This window comes from Sorex fumeus, unplaced genomic scaffold (genome assembly GCF_029834395.1).
Source record: "Sorex fumeus unplaced genomic scaffold, SorFum_2.1 ptg000022l, whole genome shotgun sequence".
Classification (NCBI taxonomy): Eukaryota; Metazoa; Chordata; class Mammalia; order Eulipotyphla; family Soricidae; genus Sorex; species Sorex fumeus.
This window is the reverse complement of record NW_026606079.1, coordinates 3,689,348-3,711,344: the sequence shown is the minus strand read 5'-3', so window position 1 is coordinate 3,711,344 and position 21,997 is coordinate 3,689,348. Positions and strand designations below refer to the sequence as shown.

The 21,997-nt window shown below is 46.5% G+C and overlaps 1 gene segment (V, D, J or C); it reads left to right on the top strand.

Moving 5' to 3' along the window:
• Nucleotides 1-17,006: 17,006 nt before the first annotated feature.
• LOC130023261 (immunoglobulin heavy variable 1-3-like) overlaps nt 17,007-21,997 on the top strand; it is a gene marked incomplete at its 3' end in the record, with an annotated part of 46,277 nt that continues 41,286 nt past the window's right edge. Inside the window, 1 exon segment of the V gene segment in view lies at nt 17,007-17,066. Within this exon segment, the coding sequence occupies nt 17,021-17,066 (46 nt within the window).

The following is a 21,997-nucleotide window of genomic DNA, read 5'->3' as shown; positions in this document are numbered from 1 at the left end:
TGTCCTCACTATAGAGAAGAAGTCCTTCACATCTCAATAACCCATTGTTTTGTGTTTTGTTTTGTTTGGGTTTGGTTTAAGGGTGACACCAGCTGTGATCAGGGTTACTCCTGGAGCTATGCTCAGAGATAGCCTCCTGGGTGTTGGCAGGCAGATAATACTCAGAGTTGGGGATGGAACCCAGTCAATTACGTGCAGGTCAGTACCTGAATCCTGTATTGCCTCTATATCCCAACAGAGGTGTCAGTAGATAGGTGTCATCCTGTCTAGATGCTAGGGCCTATTCTGACCATACACGTGCTATTGGAACACTGAACAAACCATTTAAGTTTCTCTGTGTCGCTTTATAACTGAATAATGTCACTGTAACTGTCCTCCCGTTGTTCATCGATTTGCTCGAGCAAGCCCAGTAACGTCTCCCTTGTGATAATTGTTACTGTGTTTGGCATATCGCATATGTCACGGGTAGCTTGCCAGGCTTTGATACTCTCAGTAGCTTGCCAGGCGAGATACTCTCAGTAACTTGCCAGGCTCTCCGAGAGGGGCAGAGGAATCCAACTTGGGTCGGCCATGTTGGCTGCATGCAAGGCAAACACCCTACCCACTGTGCTATCGCTCCAGCCCAACTGAATAATAGTAGTGCAATTTAGTACGTTTCATGATCTACCCAAAAATATAAATGAGAATTCATATTATTTGAACTTATTTCCACATAAAAGTTGCTTGCTGTAACACCATAGTTTTCTGAACATTTTCCTGGTTACAATGCACCCCAGACCAGACCTGCTTTGGAGTCCTACTCTCTCTCTCTATGTGTGTGTACATGAGAACTACTATATAAAGAATGATGACATGCAAATGAGCCTCTCCTTGCAATGGTAACATTCAGCCAGCCTCAGCTCTGGGAGAGGCATCAGCTCAGGGGTTCCCAGGGGCTCCATCCTGACTCACACAGAACCAGCATGGTGTGTGGGCTGAGTTGGCTTCTCCTGGTGGCTGAGTTAGGAGGTAACTCATTGGCGACAGAGACATGGGGCATGGGAGAGATGGGAGAGGAAGATCCTCTGTGAGGAGAGTGTCCTGATCAGGATGTCTTTGTGTTTGCCAGGGTCCAGAGTGAGGTGCAGCTGATGGAATCTGGGGGAGACTTGGTGCAGCCTGGGGGTTCCCTGACACTCTCTTTTGCTGCCTCTGGATTCAATTTTGGTGGCTATGCAATGGCCTTGGTCTGTCAGACTCCAGGGAAGGGCCTAGAGCGGGTCTTAATAATTAGTTCTGATAGTAGTTATATAAGCTATGCCGACTCTGTGGAGCACCGATTCAGCATTTCCAGAGACAACAGCAAGAACACGCTCTCTCTGCAAATGAGCCACCTGAGGGAGGAGGACAGAGCCCTGTACTACTGTGTGATATAGACACACAGTGAGGGGAAGACCCCGTGGGCCCAGACACAAACCGCCTGCAGGAGGAAGCAGGCTGAGCTTCAGGGTGCAGGTCTCCAGGAGGCTCGGAGGACTCTCCCCTGAGGAAACGTTGCTCATGACCAGATGAATCATATTTCTGTGGAGATTAGGCCTGACCTGCCCCTCAGCTCTCAGATGACCCGATGGGCACCTTGTCCTGTGGGTTGTGGCTCTGAGTCCTCCATCCCCACTGTGGGCGGGAAGGAGTTTCTCTCACTCTCTGTCTCATGATGGAAGTTTTCACTAATGGAACCATGACTTCCCTGGGGCCTGAGGGGCACATTATTCTCTTGTAGAAATTAAAATGACCCTTTAGAGATTATTTTGGTCTCCTGGTGGGACTCTCTTCGTCAGAAAGAGAAATACTGGCATTCACTCAGCTGTGTGCTGACTCCTTCCTTCAGCTCTCAGACACACACTCAGTGCCCACTGGCCTCTACGCTCTGACCTGCACCCAGGTAGCCTCCACCTGGTCAACCTACACATGGGAGTCCTGCTCTCTGTGGTGGGCTGACCTCCCATCCCTTATCCACTCACTAAATGGACATTCAGGTTTTCCCATTTCCTCTCCACCCCTCTACCTTGTAGAGGAGAATAAAGATCCTGTGACATGGGCAGTGCAAGAGGCAGGACCCTGAGCACTGATGCCCTCCCTGAGCCCTCACTCTCCCGGCACCCCCAGATACACCACACCCAAGAGCCAAGGACCCTCCTTACTCTGAGGTCCCATACGGAGACCATTGCAGGTGTAACTCATTGTGCATCAACCTCAATATCCGGTCTGCCCTCTCGAAACAGAGAAACCTGGAGATTAGAATCTACGTTCCTCCCTCCCCTCACATTATGACATTACTGGGCAGCTGTCCTGTTCTGGGGGCCTTCCACAGTCTCCTCTTTAAAATCACAAGTTCTATATTAGTTCTTCACTTAAGGAACTCATAGAGTTTTAAAGGTTCAATATCAATAATAAAGACTAATGTTGAAGGTATATTTCTGATTAGAAATTACACTATCAGTCATGATTGCAAATGGCTTATTTAGAATAAAACTGATAGATACATCATTATTATGAAAGAACTGTACTATTCAAATATGGACAATCTGTGTTTCCTTTATGTTTGGGATCATGCCTGGGAGTACTCTGTGTTTGCTTCCTGTCTGTGTCCTGGCTCCCCTGTAAAGCTCAAGGATTAGGCTTTGCTGGTGCATGAAAATGAAATGTGCAAAGATGCTCCAATTCCATTGATCCTGCCCAAGTTGTTGTGAAAAAGAAAAACTTCTTAGTTTCTGTCATGCCAGGATGACAGAAATAACAACAATAAAATATGAAATGAATATTCTAGGTTTTCTTTCCAATCTAAACGGGTTCTTTCACTCTTTCTAATACATTGCTAAATATAAACCAGAATATTTTATTTATTCTACATCTGAAGAAGAGAAACAGCCACAGGTTGAGTCAAGAATGTTAGGGCAAAGAAATATATCTCGTTTAATAAGATTATAGTCACTTAATCACTTAACTTCCGGTTAGTCGTCGATTTGCTCGAGCGGGCGCCAGTAACGTCTCAATGTGTCCCTGTCGCATGCTAGTGTAGCCCAATGGCATCTGTTCGCTCTGGGAAAATGAAGAGCCTCAAACCGATCGTTCATGATCTTGATAAAGAAGTCTGACCATCTGGTAGGTGGGCGGCCACGCGGTCTTTTGACATCCCGTGGAATCCAGTCAGTAACGGCTATAGTCCAGCGGTCGTCTTTAAATCTCAGTACGTGACCAGCCCATCTGATTTTTGACAACTTAGCAAATGAAACAGCGTCCCTGATTCTTGATTGTCAACGGATGTCGGAACTCCGAATTCTGTCTCTCATTTGAGTGAAACGTAATATTCCAAGCATAGCTCTTTCAATTCTTCTTTGGGAGACCTGAATAGCGTTCTCATCCTGTTTGTGTAGGGCCCAGGTCTCTGAGGCATATGTTAATGCAGGAAGAACAGTGGAATCAAAGAGATGTGCCCGGAGCCGGAGATTTTTCGTCCTCTTTGATATTTCTTCAACGATCTTGAAGGCGTTCCAAGCCGCTCTCTTCTCCTGTGCAGCTCTGGTGCCAGGTCATTTGTCATGTTGACTTCTTGAAATAGGTACACATAGCTGTTGCATTCGGAGATGGTCGTTCCATTGAGAGTGAATGGGGCATCAGGAACTAGGCTGTTTCTCATAAACATTGTCTTCGTAAGATTCAGCTGTAGTCCTACTTTTTCACAATCACGGTCAAAGTCGGCCAGCATTTGTGCCGCTTGGCTGCTGTTTGTTGTTATTAAAACAATGTCATCAGTAAAGCGGAGGTGGTGTAGTTGCCGACCATCTATCTTCACTCCCATTCCTTCCCATTCCAGTCATCGCATGATGTTCTCGAGGGTGGCACTGACGAGTTTCGGTGAAATGGTATCACCCTGCCAAACCCCTCTCTTGACATCAATGATTACTTCTTTGTAGAATGGTGAGATATTGGTAGTGAATCCGCAATACAGCTCACGGAGGATCTTGATGTATTGGGCTTGAATGCCCTGATTGGCTAGGGCTTCAATGACCGCTTCAGTCTCAACAGAATCAAAGGCCTTCTTTAAATCAATGAATGTTAAACAGAGCAGCATCTTGAACTCCCAAGAAAACTCAATGAGCTTGGTTATCGGGTGGATATGGTCGATGGTGCTGAATCCTTTGCGGAACCCGGTTTGCTCGCATGGTTGTCCTTCATCTAGTGTTCTGCCAATCCTATTTAGTATGACTCGAGTGAACAACTTGTAGATGACAGACAATAGGCAGGTCGGGCGATAGTTGCCAATGTCATGGATTTCTCCCTTCTTGAACAGTAGTACGGTCCTGCTGGTTTTCCATTGGGACGGAACCTTGCATTCAGACAGGTAGCGTGTGAAGAGCCGAGCCAGTGTATTGATGAGTACTGACGGCAGTTCTTCAGGTGTTCAGGTCTGACCTTGTCTGGGCCAGGTGCTGTTCTTTTCTTTACCAACGAAATGGTGTGTCAGATTTCGGAAGGGAGAATGTTGGGAACGACGTATACATCCTGTGGAATTTGGTATGTCGGCAAGTGGACATGGCTATCGAAGAGATTTGAGTAGAAGTCATGGATAATCTTCTCCATTGCCGTTCTGGAGGATGTGAAGGATCCATCAGGACGTCAGAGGGCAGTCATCTTGGTCTTGTAGTTGGCAAAAGACAGGCGGGCATTACGAATACTTTTCCCGGCTTCTGCCGCATCTACCAGCACTTCTGCTCTTCTTTCTTCCTTGTTCGTATGTTTGCACTGCTTTGCGAGCTCGGATGTTAGCTTGCGGTTGCCTGAGGCATGGTCCAAACCACGCTGCAAATAAGCTCAAGAGTTTTCGAAGATAAGCGTTTTTTTGTGTCTATCTCTCTCTTGGCATTCCTCGCACATTCATGGAGGTGCTGTACCAGTCGATCGTATTCCTCATCAATGTTGTCAACAATGGCATCTTCCCATGTTGCCGCAATAGTGCCAAAGAGCTCCCAGTTGGTGGTCGTTCTGGGAGTTCTCTTTTTAAACTTTGCAGCCCTTTCTCCCCGCTCTGTGAAGTAGAGTTTTGCATGAAGGAGACGGTGGTCTGATCCCGTTCGGAATTTTGGGACAACAGCAACATCGGTCAGGCAAAACCATGCATTAAAAATGACGTGGTCTATTTTGTTGTGGAATCGTCCACCGGGAGACTCCTATGTCCAACGTTTAGATTTGGCCTTCTGGAACTGTGAGTTACCATGGATGGTCTTGGTCGACATGATGAACTCAGACAGTCTCTCACCCTGTTCGTTCCATTCTAGGCCATGGGTCCCGATGTGAAGTTCTTCAGCTGATCTTCTCTGTCCTATCTTGGCATTAAAATCACCCACAATGATCTTGTAGAATGTGTGGTCTTCTTTATAGAACTTCTCCAGCTCCACGTAGAACTTCTAAATTTCTTTCTCTCTTTTCTTCTATAAAGATTATAGTAAAACACAAATTCTTGATCTACAGTTATTATTATTGTGTGAAAACAAGCTTTCCTACGTTTAAGGAATTGTCCTGTTGCTCTTGTTTCAGCAGCTTTAGAAAATATTCCCAACATTCCTCAGGAACTCCAGTTTCCTTTCTGAGGTCTGGGGTCCCAGCTCCCCTGGAAACTGCTGACTTTGGAGAACAGCGCAGGTGGGCATATCTGTGAGGATTCACTGTCCTGGTCCTGCTGGAGCTCTGGGGACAGACACAGTGAGTCACGTTTTTATACACAAGAGTGGTTATGAATTCTGTAGCCACCTGGTCCATGAGGTGTGACATCATTCATCTCAATTCTCACGTTGCCTGAGTTGGTGTTTTTGTATCTCTGTGTCTAACCTAGCAGAATCTTGTAGGCCCTGCTGAGTGTGTAAGATTACTTTTGATCCTTAATGTTGACTTTTTAAACATCAAATTTTAGAGGATATTTTCTGGCTCCTTAGATTGAACTCAACCCTTGGGTGCTTCATGGAATTAGGGGGTACACTTGTGTGACATAGGTTTCATGCATTTGGAAGTGGGGTGGAGGGTCATGCCTGGTTCTGTTCAGGGCCAGCACACTTGTGCCCTTGTGAAATGTGTGAGTGTCAGCGCTGAGACCAGTTTCCAGGCCCAATATTTTTTGGCTGAGGACTCTGCACAAGCTCTTTTCAGGCACCTGCTGGGGCTGGGATTCCTCAGTGATGACCCCAGTAACAGGTTCCTGAGGTTCACAGTCATCTTCTGGGTGCTGAGTTACATACAGGACAGAGTGGGTTGAGGTGCTCCTAGCCTGGCCAACCACACCAGGAAGGTCACTAGGCGAGGCATCTCCCTTATCCCTAAATAGACTGAGCACCAGTGAGAAAAAACAAATCCACCCTAGTAACTACATTGAATATAAATGAACAAAGCTGCTCAACGAAAGGGGATTTTCATCCAAGGTCAGTGAGTGAATAAATAGTATGAAATTTGATTGATATGGATTGGACCAGGACAAGTAAGTATTCACTGGAAAAATGCACTGTCTGTTATACCCCAGGATTTTCATTCACATTTGGAGAACAGGAACCAACACCCAGGGACACGGATGGGCAGGGGTCTGTCTAAAGGGTAGAGGCCCTGGGGGGTCTGGGTTTCGTCATCAGGATCTGAGACACAGGGAATCTCCTCCACAGCTGCCACTTCCCCCTCAACAATTCCTGTTTCCTGAGAGCTCCTCAGCATGTTTCCTGTGCTGGAGGAAGAGGCCCCACTCTCACAGGGCCCCAGGGACAGGCCTGAGTGCTCTGAGCCACAGTCAGCCCTCCTCCCAGGGAGCCCACACAGCAGCATCCCCTCAGGTTCCCTCCTTTCTCTACAGAGGCTCCCCTATGCAAATATGAACTCAGGACCCAGGATTAAAACCACGTTCACACTCACAGCAACTCAGGCTCCCTGTCCCCCTGACACAGTGTCTGAGATTATGGACCTTGTGGGCAGGAACGTGTATCAGTGCTGGTTCCTCCTCTTTCTGGTGGCAGCTCCCGGATGTGAATATCCATGAACAGAGGCTCCAAGGTGGTCATGGAGCTTCTGAGCCCGTGACTCATGGTGGGTCTCTTTTCCCAAGTGTCCTCTCCCAGGTACAGCTGCAGGAATTGGGACCAAGCCTGGTGACACCCTCGCAGACACTCTCCCTCACCTGCTTGGTCTCTGGATTCACTCTAACAAGCTATTCTGTAGATTGGGTCCTCCATCGCCCTGGAAAGGGTGCTTCATGGAATTGGGGTCATCACTGAGTATATGGGGTGGTGGAAGTACACACTATACGTCTTCAGTCCTGACTAAGTGTTTCCAGGGACACCTCCAAGAATCAAATTTACCTGAAACTGAGCAACTCAGTTACTGAGGACACAGTCGTATATTATTGCGCAAGACACAGTGAGGGCAAGTCCCTGTGAGCCCAGACATAAACCTGAGGGAAACTGGAGAGTTGCAAGGGTGCATGTGACCACCAGGAAGTGCTCTGCTCCCAGGACTCCAGGGCTGCTCTCCAGGAGCAGGGGGGTGAGGGGCTGTCAGATTGTCAAGGCCAACATGGCCGACCCGAGTTTGATTCCTCCGCCCCTCTCGGAGAGCCTGGCAAGTTACTCGAGATAGAGTATCTCGCCCGCATGACAGAGCCTGGCAAGCTACCCGTGAAGTATTCAATATGCCAAACACAGTAACAACAAGTCTCACGATGGAGACATTACTGGGCCTGCTCAAACAAATCGATGAACAATGGAAGGACCGTATCGTGCCACAGAAAGACAAATTTCATAATCAAGTATACACATTTTATTACTACAATTTATTTTAGTACAAATTTGTTTATTCCTCTTCATACCACATGGTCCACTAGAGACTTATTTCCTGTTAGGTAAGATGCAGTTAATTTTCCTTCCTATAAAAATCATTTGCTTCACAGAAGGAGGATTTTCGCAATTATCTATTTTATTGTCATTGAGGAATTAGGTTGATAACAGTCTGAGAGTTGATGCCTGTGGGTGACAAACTCCTTGCGCTTCTCCAAGCATCAAATCCACACAGACCCCCCCACTCTGCTGTGGCCCCTGTGCTTGGCCTCTTTTTCCCCCACGTGACTCCTCTTGGGAACCCCAGAGTGTGGTTTTGATGCAGGGGCCATTATCATTGGATCCTGCCCATGCTGATGGTCTGTTCTCTGTGTACCACTGATGAATGAGATTGTCTGAATTTCTCCTTCTCCCTCTGACAAACTTCACTTAATCTGATATTGTCTAGTTCCATTAATGGTTCAGAAAACACTGGTATTTTCTCATTTCTTATAGTTGCACAGTATTCTATTGTGTGTATACTTCAAAAATTCTTATCCATGAAACTCATTAAGCATTTGGATTGTTTCTAAGCCCTGACAACTATTCTAAATTCTACAACTGACATATGTTTACATGTATTTTCGCCAATGACTGTTTTCACGCTTGGGTGAAGTTACCAAATATAGAATCACTTGTAACTTGAAAATGCTGTTTTCACTCTTTAGAGAAATCTCATAGTTTTTCCCATAGATATGTTCCCACAAAAATAGAAACATTGTTCTCTTTGGAAACCTTCCAATATTGGTTGTTTCCAGTATTTTTTATATAAGCCATACTCACTGGGGAGATACAGTCTTAGTGTACTGTATATCAACATATCTCGCATAGTTAGTGTTAATAAACAATGTTTCATATGCCGACAGGCCATAGGAATGTTGCTTTAGGAAAGCATCTGTTTATTTACCACACCATTTTCTGATGGGTGATTAGTTCTGATGTTGAAATTTGTGAGTGCTATGAATTTCTTAGATATTAGGTTAAATATGATGTTTGGTGGTACATGTTTTCTATCATTCAGTGGGGTAAATTTATTTATTTATTGAATCTCTGTGGGAAAAGTTGCAAAGCTTTCAAGTTTAAGTCTCGGTCATGCAATGATCAAACAGATTTCCATTAACCAGTACTTATTTTCACCACCAGAAACCCCAATATACCCCCCTCTCGCCCCTCCCAATGCCTGTGAGGCAGATGAATTCTAATTAACATTCTATCAACTTTGATTAAATTCATTGTTTTGAAAAAAGATGCACCATTATTGTTTAGAGTTTACACCACCAAATCAGACCTGCTGAAAAGCCATTGTGAAATAATTTGTTATCTACAGCTGGTTACAAGAAACAAATGATGTCGTGCGGCCGTGCGAATTTGGATTTTAGATATTTTACTTATTAAGCCTGGAAGTATTTCTGGCGAGAGCCAGCTAATTATGAGATTGGTTTCTGTGACTCTGGAGCCATGGCCGTGCCGGAGAGACACTCGTTGGGGGCAACTCGTGGCCTCGGTAGGGCGTGAAGGACGTGCCGGGAATGGCCCCCTTCCCATGAGGTTTCAGTTGCCCCATCACCACCAGCTCATACTTGGTTTTCCAAAAAGCTCTGAGGCGGCCACCACCATCTTGCTGTCCAGGGGGGAAAAGGTGGTGGGTAACGTTATTTTAATTTCAAATTACATTGCCAGTAAAATCTTTTAATTGATTTAGTCCAATCTATTGATTTTTGTTTGCCACCTCTTTTCCAATGGAGCGCAACTATAGATGAGGCCTCTAAGGTTAGTGTCATGGAAAGACTGGCCAAGCTTTTCCTCTGTGTGTTTTAAGGATTCTGCTGTCAAAGCTGGACCATAAGCCTACACTTCATTAAATTCTGTATCTGATGTGAGATATGGATTCAAGTCTATCTTCTATTTTTTTGTATGTGGTGATGTTTTCCTAAAACCAGTTGTTGAAGAGATTTTCCTTGCATCACTCCATTGGATGAAATCATTTCCCAAACATTCACTGTAAAAATCTAAAGATTTATTCTGGGCTCTAATTTGATATTATTGGACTGAGAGTTTATACTCCTGAAACTCATGGGTTAATTTCTCTTGCTTCATGATATTATTGAAAGCCTGTTCCCAAGGGAATGCTACAGGTGTCAGTGAGTCCCTGTCAGCACCAGAACCCACAGTTATTCCTGCCGACCGGCTTCTGGCGCTCCCAGTCCCACTGAGAAAACACCACAGACTTTGTGGCTGCCAGAAGTTACTAGAGTCACAGCCCTAGCTGAATAGAGTGAGGAACTTCACCAAATTCATGCCCAGACCACCGGGCAATTATACCCTTAGTTCCCACAGAGCACCAGGAACAATGAAAATATGATTCTATTATTTAATGGATGTGTAGTGAATCCATGTAAGAACATCACAACATCCAATGCTCTATGGGTGTTCGGAGAGCAACAATCCTCTCAGTGCTCTCTGACTTGAAGAAAACACTGTCAGGGAGACTCAGGAGAATCAGGGAGAGAAGTAAGGAAAAAATGATCACTGTCCTTCAAACAGAGCTGAAGGAGAGAAAGAACGGACTCCACGGCTGAATGAGAAAACAGACAGAAAAGAACGCTGCGATTGTGTGTGGTGTGTGCATCTTGGCTACTGTACTAGATGCTGTGATGAACACCGCTATGATAATCTCCAATACTTGATGCTTTGGGGTTTCCAGGATACACATAAAGTACCCGAGGCTCATCTTAGTCTGAGGAGGAAGTGCTGAGCCCTGGTGGCTCTCTGAGAAGGCAGTGGGGAGTGAGTACAGAGTCTATTTTGTTTCACCTTGTGCTTGTGGAAGGAGGAACCACATTCTAGGACCTTGCTGTGTGTACAGAGGCTGAGTGAAGCCCTGAGCTGTGAAGACACGTGAGGTGTGACCGACTCTGAACCTGCAGTGCTTCAGCCACATTGATCACAATTCCACCTGAGGACTCACCGACTCTCTCGACTTTTTTTGCACCCAACATTGAAGAAGACTTTTTTTTGTGATTATGGTCAGCCTGTGACACGTTTCATTTCAACAACACGCAGTTACTCTCAAATGAGTTCAAACACATGGTCTACGTCTTCTTGATTCAATTTCCTCCTGTAACCTAATTATTTTCAGATCAATATGAAGCTAAAGTTTTCACCCATTTCATGCTTTTAGTTTTTAGTCTATCTGTTTTTAATGGCTCAATTATTGTAAATGAAAATATGGCCAGAATCAAAAGACAACAGAAAAAATTGAGAAAAATATCTGCTCACCTCATTTGATGTAGGATAAATAAAACACATACCAAGCACTTGTAGATCTTACACCAAAAATAAACCCCATCTAAAATGGGGATTTTAAAGAAATACATCCTTAATGTAGACTTTGATGCAGAGAACTGAATAAATAAGTTCTCCTTAACACTATTCAGAGAAATGTAAATGAAAATGATTATGAGATATCACCTCATACCAAGGGAGAAGGTCACAAATCTCAAAGAATCAAAACATTCTGTGTTAGCACAGATATGAGGAAAATGCAATCATGAAAATGCAGGTGGGAATAGCAGTGAAATTGATCAGGAGACACGCCGTGGCCATGTCTGGGACGGAGGCGGGGGTGGCCGGCAACTGGGCCTGGGCCTCCTGCCCGTGGGGTCGCATGGGCAAGACCTGCAGTGCAGCCACAGCGCTGGCCGACAGCAGGCCGCTGCCAGGCCGCGGGACCACAGGCCGTGTGGGGCACGTGGGGCACTGAGTGTCTTGCCTGAGCCCTTCCACACTCGGCTCGCCCGGAGTGCGTGGGGGCCAGGCTCAGGGCTAGTGTGGGACGCGCTGTCCCCGGGGAGCCAGAGCGACCATGACCATGGCAGAGGCCGGGGGCAGCGTCCCACTCCAGTCCAGTCTCCCCTCTGAGCACAGCCTGAAGGAGCCCCCCAGCCTGGGGTCGCACGGGGACAACCCGCAGGGCCTCGCTGCATGTACAGCCGCCCCAGCACTTCCAGAGGACACGACGCCGGAACCCGGGTCCCAGGGCCAGGGATCAGACTGGGGGACACTTGCCAGCACCCGGCAGATACCGCCTGACCCTGGTGGGCGTCAGCCCTGTGCACTGCTACACCTCCACCAGTGAGTAAATACTGGACAGGCCAGAGGGGGAAGCTGCAGCCATGCTGACCCAGCCCTAAGATTTCAGGTCCTAAGTGTGGCTTTGCGATGAGTTTCATTCTTTTGTTGTTGTTGTTTTTTAATTTTTATTAGTGAAACACCATGAGGTACAGTTATAGATTTACAAATATTTGTACTTGGGTTTCAGTTATACAATGATCAGGTAACCATCCCTCCACCAGTGCCCATTCTCCACCACCACTGATCCCAGTATCCCGCCCACCCCCATTTCCCCCATCCCACCCTGCCTCTGTGGCAGGGCATTCCCCTTTGTTCTCTCTCTCCTTTTGGGTGCTGTGGTTTGCAAAAGAGGCATTGAGTGGCAATCATATTTGGTCTATAGTCTACTCTCAGCATGCATCTTGCATCCTGGGAGGATCCTCCCAACACCCTTTATTTGGTGCTCCCTTCTCTATCTAAGCTGCCTTTTCCCCTAGCATGTGTGGCTGGCCTCCAAGCCATGGAGTAAACCTCCTGGTACTTATCTCGGCTATTCACCCAATATACATCGACAATGAGTTTCATTCTTACTTGGGCTAATAGGTTGACATTGTTTCACCCCAAGACCTTGGATCATGCACTTTACCTGATAAAACTGCGTGGGTGGTTGGGTGAGAGTTGGCCGGAGTGACAGAACATAGGGCATTTACCTTGCATGTGGCCCACTGGCTGACCCGGGTTTGATTCTTCCGTCCCTCTCAGAGAGCCCGGCAAGCTACCTAGAGTATCTTGCCCGCACGCAAAGCCTGGTAAGCTTCCCGTGTCATATTTGATACGCCAAAAACAGTAACAATAAGTCTCGCAATGGGACATTTCTGGGCCCGCTTGAGCAAATAGATGAACAACGGGAAGACAGTGCCACAGTGCTATTCATTTATTTACTTATATTTGTCCTATTAATGAAGGCGGTCACGGTCCTCCCGTTGTTCATCAATTTGCTCAAGTGGGCCCTGTAACGTCTCCATTGTGATACTTGTTACTGTGTTTGGCATATTGAATACGTCACAGGTAGCTTGCCAGGCTTTGCCGTGCGGGCAAGATACTCTCGGTAGCTTGCCGGGCTCTCCAAGAGGGGCGGAGGAATCGAACTCGGGTTGGCCATGTTGGCTGCATGCAAGGCAAATGCCCTACCCGCTGTGCTATCACTGCAGCCCTTGTCCTATTAATTCAGTTACAAAATAAACTTGTTGGCAGCTGTGTTTGACTTCTGCCTGGGTTTTGAAAAAGTCTTCATAAATTTAACCAGTTTAATATACTTTTGTTTATATTAAAGTCTTTACTTAAATCCTCTTTAATTTTAATAGTTTTATTATTTTTATTTGAGTGAATTAGGGCTGGAGCGATAGCACAGCGGGTAGGGCGTCTGCCTTGCAGGCAGCCAACATGGCCGACTCGAGTTCGATTCCTCCGCCCCTCTCGGAGAGCCCGGCAAGCTACCGAGAGTATTCGATATGCCAGACACAGTAACAACAAAGTCTCCAATGGAGACGTTACTGGGCCCGCTCGAGCAAATCGACGATCAACGGGAGGGCCTTTACCTTTACCTTTGTATTACTTATACATAATCTCAGCAAAGAACACTCGATGTCACCTTTCAATTTTTAGATACATAAATACTTTATGTATCCAGTCTTCTGCCCCTGCGTTGGGTGTTCCTCCCCGGAGCCTTGGAGGGGAGCGGGTTGAGCTTTCCTCCCCGCCCCGACCAGGGCTCCGGCAGCCGAAGACCTCCAGGACCAGCCACCACCATGCTGAGACCACTCTCCGCACACATGAAGGTACTGGCAGAGGGACAAAGCCACGCGGGTTCCGGGGCCGAGACCTCCAAGCCTACTCAAATTGGAGTCGAGCATCTTCCACCCAGATCCTCCAAATTCCAGTAGGCGGGGGTCACACCCACCACCTGGCCCCCTGGCGCCGTGTAATCCCATCAGCGGCCAAGACTCAGAGACTATAAAATCCAGATCCCGGACGAGAACAGTGCAGTCTTCTGTCCCCGCGCCTGGGTGTTCCTTCCCGGGGCCCCTTGGAGGGGAGCGGGTTGAACTTTCCTCCCCGCCCTGACCAGGGCTCCGGCAGCCGAAGACCTCCAGGACCAGCCACCACCATGCTGAGACCACTCTCCGCACACATGAAGGTACTGGCAGAGGGACAAAGCCACGCGGGTTCCGGGGCCGAGACCTCCAAGCCTACTCGGATTGGAGTCGAGCATCTTCCACCCAGATCCTCCAAATTCCAGTAGGCGGGGGTCACACCCACCACCTGGCCCCCTGGCGCAGTGTAATCCCATCAGCGGCCAAGACTCAGAGACTATAAAATCCAGATCCCGGAACCGCGCGGCCGCGTTTGCATCCACGCTACATCTTATCAGAACTTTTTTTTTTAATGACATCTTATTATCTCATTCCTACTTTGGACAAACTTGCAGGCTATCGAATGTAGCCTGCCCACAGGGCAGAGTCTGGCAAACTCCCCGTGGCGTACCAAATATGCCAAATACCAGTAACAATGATGGGTCTCATTCTCCATTCTCCTAAAGAGCCTTGAATATAATCTCAGGGCTAGGATGAAAGAGACGTTACTGGGGCCTGCTCGAGGCAATCGACGAATAACAGGATGATGAAATGAAATGAAATACTTTATTTGCCAATATTTGCCTAGGATGCATCTACCTGAGCAATTTTAGAGCACAGTGCCAAGAGTAAGCCCTCAGAACTGCCTGGTGTGGCTCAAAACAAAAACAAAAGGCCCAGAAAAGAATATGACTCCTGAACAAGGCTTCTGAAGTGAAGTCTCAGGTTTCAATCCTGTGTTAGAGACACCAAGAGTCTTATGCCCCTGAGAGTGCAGAGACTCTCCCTGTAGGGTGGGGACTGGGCTGCAGGGGACGCCAAATCCCAAGAGCACCTAGTTGCAGGCTAGAAGGGGTCCAGAGAGGAAAAGGGTTTCTCTTCAAAAACAGAAATACTATGCTACTGAAATCAAATCACAAACAACTTTGTAAGGGTCTATCTCACAAAGATTTCATTAAAAAATAAAAATAAACCCAGAAAACTAAATTTTGCTTTATTGAGAAAACCAAAACAAAAATAAGTATAGGACACATAAGGTTAAATTGTGCATACTTAATCGTTTTGGGAGGAAAATTTATCATACTGATAAGGCAGTAAAACCTGTATGCAGGGGGTGTTTCTGGACTTCTTAATACTCCCAATGGAAACCTCTGAGGAATTAGGATGGTTTTGTAGTCTCACTATGGCATCCCTTGGGGAGTTACAGGGTCACAAAAATAAACTCAGAGCCCAGGTGTGTCCAGATATCTTCAGGGCATACAGATGTGGGGGCCCTAAGGGGAAGATCCTGAAAGGGCTTGGCCCTCCGGAGGAGGAACTCTGTATGCACAGAGTCCTGGGACAGGGCAGGGTCTCATCTCCTTAAACAAGGATCAGAATTTGGACCTCTTCACTCCCGGTGAGGATGGACCTGGGGGCTTCCACCAGCCCCTTCTCAGGTTGGACCTGGCCTTCTGCTATGAATTCTCCCTCCTCATGAATATGAAATTTCACTAGGGACACCGAGTTAAGTACAGATGTCTCTGTGTCCTGACAACCTCACACAGCAGGCACACCCAAACCTTCAGAAACCCCTGAGTGCACGGTACCCACTGTTGGGTAACATTGCTTTGTCCTTCTACAAGAAACTTAGGTTTATCTGGTTACACCCATCAATCTGGTTACACCCATCACAGTGCTCCTGAAGCACTTCCACTTCCATTGTGTTTATCTGTAAACAGTCTTCCCTATGCTCTCCTTCCCACCCAGTTAATCAGCTTTCCCCTTAATCAGACTTTGTTAATTTGCAAGATCAGTTTCCCAGAAATCTATGATTTTATATATATGAGTGAAATATTGCCTTTCTCCTCTCCTTATGCCTTATGAATGGTTTACCTTAAAGTAATATCCTTTTTGTATAGATACAGGAAGACCGTTAACATTATGCTTTGTAACTTAGGATTTGATTGGCCTTGAATATTATTCACTCCAGGGCATCTGCTTTCTCAACTTAGCCTCAGTTGCCCTTAGTTCCTAACACCCCAAAAGCAGGGTCCCGACGAGGGACTGAATGGACCCAGGGCAAGCGGTGAGCTACCCTGGCAGCGAAATGGGCCAGGCCAAAGTGCCACGATTCTTAACTATAAGTTAAGAGTTTGATCATAGACAAATGCTATCGTGATCCAAAGGTAACGACAAGACTAGGATCCTGCTAGGGGTGGGAAAGACTATCTTGCCTGAGCACCGGAGTCTGAGATCGAGATGGCCCTAGGAGAGCAATTCTACAAGTTTAAGATATTTCTTATTGTATCCATATAAAATGATTTATATTATATTCTTATATGCTTGTCGGACAAGGAGAGGAGAGACACACCCTTGGGATTCCGCTCTAGGGTGGGTCCTCCTGCTGAGGAAGGATATGTCCTAGGAGCAGCCTTCCCTGAGGCTAAGATTTCTACCCCTATTGATTTCCACCCCTATTGATTGTGACCGCACCTATGTAATTGTTTCCCCCATTCTCTTGGAGAGAGATATAAGGAGACTGTAGATTGGGCGGGGGGGGGGGGGGGGGGCGGGGAGGCAGAAGGAAGAAGCAGAGGTCAGAGAGAGGATGAGAAGGAGCAGAAGGAGGATGAATGGGAGAGGAGAAGGAGAATGAAGTGGCATGGGGGAGAGAGACAAGAAGAGAGACAGAGAGAGACAAGAGCAGAGACAGATGAAGAGAGAATCAGAATAAACTACGACTAATACCTACCAGTCTGGCCCTCGTTCCTTCCTCCACCTGACCATCGCCATCGACCTCCCCCGGGGTTGAAGGGTGAGACTACCGAATGCGGGCGGCGGGAGAGATAGAGCCATCGCCACTGCGAGTGCCGCGTGCCTCCCGTTTTGTGTGAGTTTACACAACCCACCATGGACTGGACCTGGAGAATTCTCTTCCTGGTGGCAGTGGCTGCAGGTAAGTGTCCCCGTGCCTTGGGCAATGGGGCCAGTCAAGTGGAGTCCACCCACTCCTGTCTTCTGTCCACAGGTGTGAACTCCCAGGTATAGCTGGTGCAGTCGGGGCCTGAGGTGGAAAATCTGGGACATCAGTGAAGATCTCCTGCAAGGCGTCCGAATTCACCTTCACCGAATATGTGATGAGCTGGGTGCGGAAGGCCCAGGGACAAGGGCTAGAGTGGATGGGATACATAAATCCTTACTATGATAGCACAAACTATGCACGAAAGTTCCAGGGCAGACTCACACTTACTGCAGACAAGTCCAAGAACACAGCCTACATTGAACTGAGCAGGCTGAGCACTGAGGACATGTCATGTATTACTGTGTGAGAAACACAGTGTGACAACCACAACCTGAGTCTGTCAGAAACCTGAGAGGTAGGCAGCTGTGCTGGGTGAGGAGATGACAGGGACACTGATCCTCCTGACTTCCTCCTCAGAGAGTCAGGGTCTGAGACACAGCATGGGGCTCACAGGGCCAGGCTTCATTTGAGGAAACGGCTTAGGATCTTTCTTTGTCTGTCATAATCAGCCAAGAGGAAACTGGCTTCTCTCTAGTACACCTGGTGTTATTCATATTTTCTTCTAGGATTGTGTAGTGGACTATAAAATCCAGCTCCCGGACGAGAACAGTGCAGTCTCCTGCCCCCGCGCCTGGCTGTTCCTTGCCGGGGCCCCTTGGAGGGGAGCGGGTTGAGCTTTCCTCCCCGCCCCGACCAGGGCTCCGGCAGCCGAAGACCTCCAGGACCAGTCACCACCATGCTGAGACCACTCTCCGCACACATGAAGGTACTGGCAGAGGGTCAAAACCACGCAGGTTCCGGGGCCGAGATCTCCAAGCCTACTTGGATTGGAGTCGAGCATCCTCCACCCAGATCCTCCAAATTCCAGTAGGCGGGGGTCACACCCACCACCTGGCCCCCTGGCGCAGTGTAATCCCATCAGCGGCCAAGACTCAGAGACTATAAAATCCAGCTCCCGGAACCGCGCGGCCGCATTCGCAGCCACGCCACATCTTATCAGGACATCTTTTTTATGACATCTTATTATCTCATTCCTACTTTGGACAAACTTGCAGGCTATCGAATGTAGCCTGCCCACAGGGCAGAGTCTGGCAAACTCCCCGTGGCGTACCAAATATGCCAAATACCAGTAACAATGATGGATCTCATTCTCCTAAAGAGCCTTGAATATAATCTCAGGGCTAGGATGAAAGAGACGTTACTGGGGCCTGCTCGAGGCAATCGACGAATAACAGGATGATGAAATGAAAAATGAAATGTGTAGTGGAGCATCCAGGATGGTACTGAAAGTACCACAGGGAAGTTTGGGCTGGTGTCATTGCACGATCCTGAACTTTAGGTCTACCCATGGCAGAATCCCAATGTTCCACATTTTGTTTGAAATTCTGTCTCTGTAAGAAATCCTTTTCTCTGAGATGAATTTCTTGTGGTGGCCAGACCTCATTCTGGAGTTTTTGTGCAGTCCTGCCCCTCTGTACATCTTCATATGTCTGTATTTCTGATCTGGAATCGTGACATTGGACAAGAGACAGTGGAGGAGAGGACCCTCTATGAAAGGGATCAGGGCCCCATTTCTTCTATCACGTGGTGATAAGGAAATGGTCAGGTTCAGGGTCTGTGAAGTCCTGACGTTGGGGGCATCTCAGCCCAGCTTAGGGAAAGTGACCGAAGCACAGACAAACGGTTTAGGGTGTGCCCAGGAGGGCTGGCAGTAGCATGGACCAGCAGACAGGATCTAGCGCAAGGCCTCAGAATCTCCTCCTTCCACCCAGTGTCATGCATCCCAGCTCAGCTTTACTGGGGCATGACCTCACCAAATGACCAATATTCCTGAGAAATATATGGTATTGAGTGAGATATCATATGGCAGAGTCTGGCAAGCTCCCTGTGGTGTATTCAATATGCCAAAAATAGTAACAATAACGGGTTTTATTCCCCTGACCCTGAAAGAGCCTCCAATATGGTACCGTTGGGAAGGATGCATAAGGAAAGACTGCTAAAATCTCAGGGCTGGGACAAATGTAGATGTTACTGGCCTCCGCTCAAGAAAATCTATGAACAATGGGATAACGGTGATACCGTGAGTGATTGAGTGAGACATTAATTTTTTGCATGCCTTGCAGTCTTGGAAAAAATAATCACAATGTATCAGTTTCTCATTTGATATCGAGAAAATATACATGATCATATATCCATGCACAAATGTGTATACTATATGAGTGGAAAACAGAAATATATATATAATATATATATATATATATATATATTCTATCAGTGCCCACGAGGAAGCCTCAGACAGCTTGACAACGTAAGGGGCTATCAGTAACGCAGACCACGGTATTATTGGGAATATACCTGCTTCCATAGTTGGACTATGACCTTTACTTCTTATGCAGAATCCAAGATTCATACCTGTACTTTGAAAACTGTTGCAAACTTATCAAAATGGTAAATTTACAAAAAAAATGAGCAAAACTCTTCCCAATGGCAGGAAAAATGTTCATATCTGATGTGAGAGTATTTTCATTTCCGCCCCTAGAAGAACACTGAACATATACAAATCAGTGACAACCTTCAATTCTTGAAGGCACAAAGAGCATAATATGGGTGAAAGTTCCAACCGAGGTCAATGCAGAGAACAGAACAAGGGGCACAATCTGAAGGCCAGCCTGGATTGTCAGTGTGGTAGAGCAGAAAGGTGCAGACAGATTTTGGGGAGAGGGAAGTCCAGAAATCAGACCTCGAGGATTTTTCTCAATGCACCCTTCCTGCTTCTGCACAGAGCAGGCACCTAGACGGGCCTCCTTGGTGACTGAACTGCTACCTACAGTTCTGGATTGTCAGACTGTCCTCAGTCTCCCACTGTTTCTCTCTGTGTAGAGACAACTCCAAGTGGCACCTGGAAATGCCATGTTCTCAAATCAACAACCACTCTCTGTACGATAACATTGCTTTGTCCTTTCTCCCTTGCCACAAGGTTCTTAACGTTTATCGGGCCATACCCATGACAGTGCTCCGGAGATACTCCCATTTTTTTGTTTATCTGCAACAACTTCTCTATGCTCTCTTCCCCAACCAGTTATTCATCTTATTCCCCTAACCAGTTTCTGTTCATTTGTAAGGTCAGATCTTTCTAGAACACTGAACTTGCATTGTAAGTTAATATTACCTTTCTCCTCTCCTATGTCTTTTGAATAGTTTACTTTAAAGCAATGTCCTTTTGTATAGACACAAGAAGACAATTAATATTATGCTTTTGTAACATGGTATGTAATTGGCTTCGAATATTATTTATTCCCGGGCATATGCTTTCTCAACTTAAGCCTCTTTTACCCTCACTTCCTAGCGCCCTGCCCAAAGCACAGTCCCAACAAGGGATTGGGTGGAACCAGGGCAAGCAGTTAGCTATGTGCTACCCTGGCATGGAGATGGGCCTGGCAAAAGTGCCACAATTCTTAACTATAAGTTAAGAGTTTTGTTATGGACAAATGCTGTCATGATCCAAAAGTAACGACGAGAATAGGACCCTGCTAGGGATAGAAAAGAGTAGTGTGGCCTGAGCACTGTAGTCTGAGATCGGGATGACCCCAGGAGAGCAATTCTATAAGCTTAACGCATCTCTTACTGTGTGTGTTGGAATACAAGGGTTTATCAGGTTGCACCATCACAGTGCTCCCGAGTCACTCCTATTCCTTTGTTTATCTGTAACTACTTCTTTATGCTCTCTTCCCAAACCAGTTAATCAGCTTTTCCCCTAATCAGAATCTGTTAATTTGTAAGGTCAGATCCTTCTAGGACACTGAACTTGTATTGTAAGTTAATATTGCCTTTCTCCTTTCCTTATGTCTTTTGAATAGTTTACTTTAAAGCAATTTCCTTTTTGTATAGATACAGAAGACCGTTAATATTATGCTTTGTAACTTAGAATTTAATTAGCTTTGAATATTATTCACTCTCGGGCATCTGCTTTCTCAAATTAAGCCTCGGTCGCTCTCTCACTTACTAGAATCCCCAAAGGCAGGGTCCTGACGAGTGACTGGATGGAACCAGGGCAAGCAGGCAAGCTATGTGTTACCCTGGCATCAAGATGGGCCAGGCCAAAGTGCCAAGATTCTTAATTATAAGTTAGGAGTCTTATCATAGACAAATGCTGTCATGATCCAAAAGTAATGATAATACTAGGTCCCTGCTAGCGCTAGGAAAGACTATCTGGCCTGAGCACTGTAGTCTGAGATCAAGGTGGCCCTAGGAGAGCAATTCTATAAGCTTAAAGTATTTCTTACTGTTTCCATACAAAATTATTTGTATTATGTATGCTTATATGTTTGTTGGACAAGGTGAGGAGAAACACACCCAGAGGATTCCGTTCTAACGTGGGTTGATCTACTATATGAGAATCTGTCCTTAGAATCGGCTTTCCAGTGTGTCCTGACTAGTTTGGATGAGGCTGAACATTTCTCCCCTTCAAACTGCCTTCAGTAAATAATTACAGTATATCTTAAGAGGCACTTTCCCTTTTCTCACAGAAACCTAGCTGGTCTTAGATATGCAGATCTCAGGTGCTAGCCAGGTCTGATCATTGGGATGTAGATTCCAGGCTCTAGCCAGAGTAGTCTTTGGGATGCAGAGCTCTGACACTTGTCTTTGGGATGTAGATTCCAAGCTCTAGCAGACTGGCCTTTAGGATGAAAATCCAAGTCCTTGTAGCTTGTGAAAGTGCTTGTGAAAGGTTTCAGTTATGGTTTTGTATCTTCTTTCTGAGGGCAAAATTACTGGCGTGCAGATGTAAAGAAACAATGTATGTTTTGCTGCCTCAATGTTCTTTCTGTAACTCCTTTTGATGACATCACTGTATTGTGCCCTTT